We start from the raw sequence: 4759 nt of genomic DNA, 5'->3' as shown, positions 1-4759 counted from the left end.
CACACAGTGGAGCATTATCTGTAGCCCCATAGTCCTCTTATGGAAGCAGTGAGAGAAATGTCACAATTACCCCATAGAATATTCCCTTTTGTGATTCAAGCCATTTTCACACGGTACCTTCTACTTTGTCAGTGTAATTGAGCCCAGTTTCCTAGCAGAAACCAACTCACAAATACATTCCTAGTAACCAGCACAAGTGCTGTTGCCCCAGCTGTGCACAGAATCTTTCCATTTCCTCCAAACTGCCCTTTCAAAGTAGTTCTGCAAATAAGCTCCTCATTCCCCCATACCTGCCATCTCTGGAAGAAATGAGCAGAAATCATTTGACCTTTCATGGTGTTTGTCAATAAAATAGCATTCTGAGACTTGCGGTCACGAATCATATCAGGTCCAGTTTAGCTGTTAATGTTTCCAGTGTATTACAGAGATGTAACATTTAAATATAAAGGTTCCCTTTTACAGGATAAGGCCTATTTCTGGGTTTCTGCCTCTGCTTTCTACCTTTTCATGCTCATGTGGCCCAGTAAAGACAAAGGGTGAGGACAGAGGACAGGGGAGCAGGAGGGAAAGCATCCCTTGACCACTGGGAGCTGCTCTTCATGTCCTATGGTTGAACGTTGCTGGGTTTTAGGAATAAGCACCAACATTACACATTCGTGCATTCATGCAGCAGACTCTTTGTTGGCTACCTGAAATCTGTAAGCCACCTTTCTAGGCACGTGAGATACTCTAGTGAACAAACTAAGAAATTCCTCTCTCACCTCATATTTTAGTGAAGACAGTACACGGACACTGTAATCAGGAAATGACACGCTCTAAACAGGGAAGTGCCATGGAAATACACGCATCTGCATTCATATTTCTACATCATTCCCCTGGGGCTGCACCTGAGGAAGCTCCTGGTGTGGAAGGAAGCCCTCTGGAGGCCCTCTTCTGGTGAGTCTTCAGGTGGCGGTGGTAGGTCGACGACTGGCGGTAGCTTCTGTGGCAGAGGGAGCACTCGTAGGGCTTCTCTCCTGTGTGGATTCTCTCATGGGCCAGAAGGTTGGATTTGTGGCTGAAGGATTTTTCACACGTGCTGCACATGAAAGGCTTCTCTCCTGCATGAATCTTCTGATGCACGTGTAGGTCTGACGCTTGGAAGAAGCCTTTGTCACACTCAGCACAAGTAAATGTCCTCTCGTTCTTATGTCTTCTCTGATGGGCTTGTAGCTGAGAGAGATACCTGAAGAACCTAGGACACTTTTCACATCTGTATGAGTTTTGGGTTTCATGGCGTCCTCCTTGCTGTCCCCCACATGGGGATTTCCCCTCAGTTCTCTGGTGGGTAGGAACAGGCTCAGGGGTGACCTGGACTGGCTGAGAGAGAAACCCTGGTCCCCCCTCCGTAAGGACATCTTGATAGGAGGGTCCTTCCAGGGCCCCTTCCTGGGACCCGGATGTGCCTAGAGCTGCTCTTCTGGAGCTAAGCGGATTCTTCAAAGAAACACTGTCCTCTTCCTGGATAATGAGCAGGGAAGGTATTTCACTGCTTTGACTGGTAATACTGTCATTTATGTGATAAATGTTGTCACCATTTTCTTTAGCTTTCTCTCCTGTGGGGGATAAAGTGACTCGGTGAAGTCGTGCCCAAGAAGGAGCCGCATGAATCCCTCTGGTACCTCGGCTTACCCCACTCACCTTGTCCTGTTTCCAGGGAAGTATCTTGGGGAGTCCAGGAGGGTGTCCCCATGTTCTCTTCTGTTGAGGTCCCTGCTGACAACTGTTTCGTGAAATAAACAATGACTTCTCTTAAGGGTATATTCTCAGAAAAGAGGGCTTCTTGTCCCTGCATGTGGATGTGGACCTGTAAAAAACAAACAAACAAACAAACAAACAAACAAACAAAAAACACCTCATCACTATGGTATATGGATCTGTTGAGTGACAGAAGCCTTTGTAGAAGACCTTCCCTCATGTGGCTTTCCCAAGATCCCACTACCGCATGCTGCCACATCCACTATTCTGCCCTTATCCCTGCTGGCCTTAAAGTTCACGGTAATTTCTAATTAGTGTGTCATTTTCAATGAGAAAAGATGAATACTCAAGATTTCTGAGGGAAGAATGATCTTGTGTTAAGGCATTTCTCCCCATTCTTGAGGTTTCTGCTCTACTGTCAGTTTCTTAGTGAGTCCTCCTACCATCTCACTGGTTAAAATCAATTAATATGTTGGCTCTTCTATGTCCTACTGAACAGATGCCTATAAAACATCTGCTCTCATTTTGCTTACTTAGCATGGCAAAGGGTCTCTTTGGTGAGAACTAGTAAGTGGGTCTACAATAACTCTTCCTTCTGTACTCCTGGACAACTACAACAGGCTGTACTTAATCCTTACACACCTCTGACCCTCAGGCCAGGAGCTGAAACCCTCTACTCACTAATCCAGGTGGCTTCATGCCATCGTCAGTCAGATCTTCCATGAATTTCTCCAGGTTTCTGCCACTGGCATTCCATTTCTCTTTCAACATGGCCCTGTCACTGCAGTGGCCATTGATCATAAACTGTTCCAGAACCAAACGAGAAATAATTTCATCCTTGCTGTGTTTTTCTGGCTGCAGCCATGAGTGAAATAACTTATAGAGATTTTGCAGTTCCTGCCTTGCACATAAGTTATTACTGTTTTGTAATAAACTGAGCTGAGTCCTCGGGAACTCACAGATCTCCTCTTCCTCCTGAATGGCTTGTCCTTGACAGGGTTTATACTCTAGGTTTTCTGACCCAGGATCATTCCTAGATGGTTCTCCCTGAAATGAGATTCTGAGGTCTAAAGCCATTCTTAACAGGAATTCTCAGAGAGATTCAACATCAGATATTCAGTTCCTCCTGATTTGTTTCTCCAGAAGTCTGTTGCACCAGCTCATCGATACCTAAAGAGTGCAAGCTAGAAATATAAGAGATACAGAACTAATTACAGCACAGGCATAATTTTAAAAATTCAGTTTCAGATAAGTTCATGCATAAATTCTACTAGACATGTAAGAAAGAATGCTAATCTTACACAAACACTCCCAGAGCATAAGAAGTGGGAACACTCCCCTTTTAATGTGTTTAGCAACTCCCTAATAATACAAGTTTATAAGTACATTAAAGAAAGGTACACTACAGGTCAAGATCTCTCACAAATGGTAGGTATAGAAATGGAAAGCAAAACATTTGCAAATCAAATCCAATGACATATATAGAAAATAATAAATCACAAAACAAGTGGGGTTTACCTTCTTTTTTAAAGATTTTTTAAAAATTTATTATTTGAGAGAGAGCACATGCACGGGAGAGGAAAGGCTCCTGCTGAGCAGGGAGTCCAATGCGGGGCTTGATCTGGGATCATGACTTGAGTGGAGGGCAAACATTTAGCCTACTGAGCCACTCAGGTGCCCCAATTGGGGTTTACTTTCAAAATGAAAAGTTGGGTTAAAGTTAAAAAGTCAATTACCACATGAATAGAGTTTAGAAAAACACAATATAATCATCTCCTTGGATACATTAAAGGTGTTTAATTAAAGTTGGTGTTCATTACCAAAAGATATTAGTAAACTGGGGATAATGAGAACTTCCTTCATGTCATAAAGTATGCGAAATACACCCAAACTCATCCTTAAATGTTTTCCCCTTAAAACTGAGAGATGGATGGCCACTGCCAATTCTATGCAACATTGGACTACTCTTTAGTCAGTAAAAAAGGCAAGAAAATATATCAAATATCATTATTTTATACATGTCCTGATTTTGTTTCCAAGAAAGTATCAAACATTCTACAAATATTAGGCAAGGTGAATTTTTGCAAGATGTCTGATACAAGACCAATTTGCCAAAATCATTCGGATTATATTATGACACTAGCAGCTGAAAATTAAATTTAAAAAAATACTCAACTCTATATATCGCCATTAAACATAAAATATCTAAGAAAAATTCAATGAAAATGTGCAAGCCCTTTAAAGAAATACACAATATTACAGATGTTACATGTATAAAGAGTAGCTATGTTTGTGGATTGCAAGACTCAATTCCAACTGGAAAACATCAATTATCCCCAAGTTGCTGTATAAATTCAATGCTATGTCATTGGAAATCCAACAAGTGGTTTGTCTGTGTGTGTGTGTGTGTGTGTGAACACTGACAGCTGATTCTAAAATTATGTAGACATAAATAGGCTAAGAATAGTCAAGACTAACTGAACATAATAAAAAATATAATTTAAAAAAATAAAATAAAAAATAATAAATTAGAAAAAAATACCCAAGATAATTCTGAGGAATAATAATGTTTGAGGATTTACATAATCACAAAACAAAACTGATTATGAGACTATATTCATTAACACTGTGACCATGGCACAAGGATAGACAAATAAGGCAACAGAGCAGAATGTTAGCCTGATGTAGATTGTTATCTATACGGTCACCTGCTTTCTATAAAACATGACACTGAAGTGCATGTGCTGACAGGAAAGCTTATTTTTTGTCTTCAATAAATGGTGCTATGTCAACTGAATATTCATAAAGGGGGAAATCCATCCTGACCCCCATCCTACCCCATTTACAAAAATTAGTTCTAGATGGGTTTTAAAAATCTGAGAAATGTAAAATAGAGCTTCTAGAAGACGACCTGGAAGAATATATTTAAGAACTTATAGTAGAAAAAGCTGTCTTTTAGACATTACAGAAAGAACTCAGCAGGAAGTTCTTTTCCCAAGGAAAAGGCCGACATACTAGACTA

At 40.7% G+C, this 4759-nt stretch overlaps 1 protein-coding gene across 1 annotated transcript; it reads right to left on the bottom strand.

The window, feature by feature from the left end:
* Positions 1-867: 867 nt before the first annotated feature.
* On the bottom strand, positions 868-2814 carry ZSCAN4 (zinc finger and SCAN domain containing 4). The gene is made up of 3 exons (XM_032847607.1): positions 2419-2814; positions 1681-1846; positions 868-1595 (listed from the first exon to the last, which is right to left on the bottom strand). The coding sequence occupies exons 1-3, from the start codon at positions 2812-2814 to the stop codon at positions 868-870; spliced, it is 1290 nt and encodes a 429-aa protein (XP_032703498.1).
* Between the last annotated feature and the right edge of the window lie 1945 nt (positions 2815-4759).

The sequence above is a fragment of the Lontra canadensis genome, unplaced genomic scaffold (genome assembly GCF_010015895.1).
Source record: "Lontra canadensis isolate GAN:19392208 unplaced genomic scaffold, GSC_riverotter_1.0 scaffold191, whole genome shotgun sequence".
Lineage (NCBI taxonomy): Eukaryota > Metazoa > Chordata > Mammalia > Carnivora > Mustelidae > Lontra > Lontra canadensis.
The sequence above is the reverse complement of the archived record's forward strand: the minus strand, read 5'-3'. Positions and strand labels throughout refer to the sequence as shown.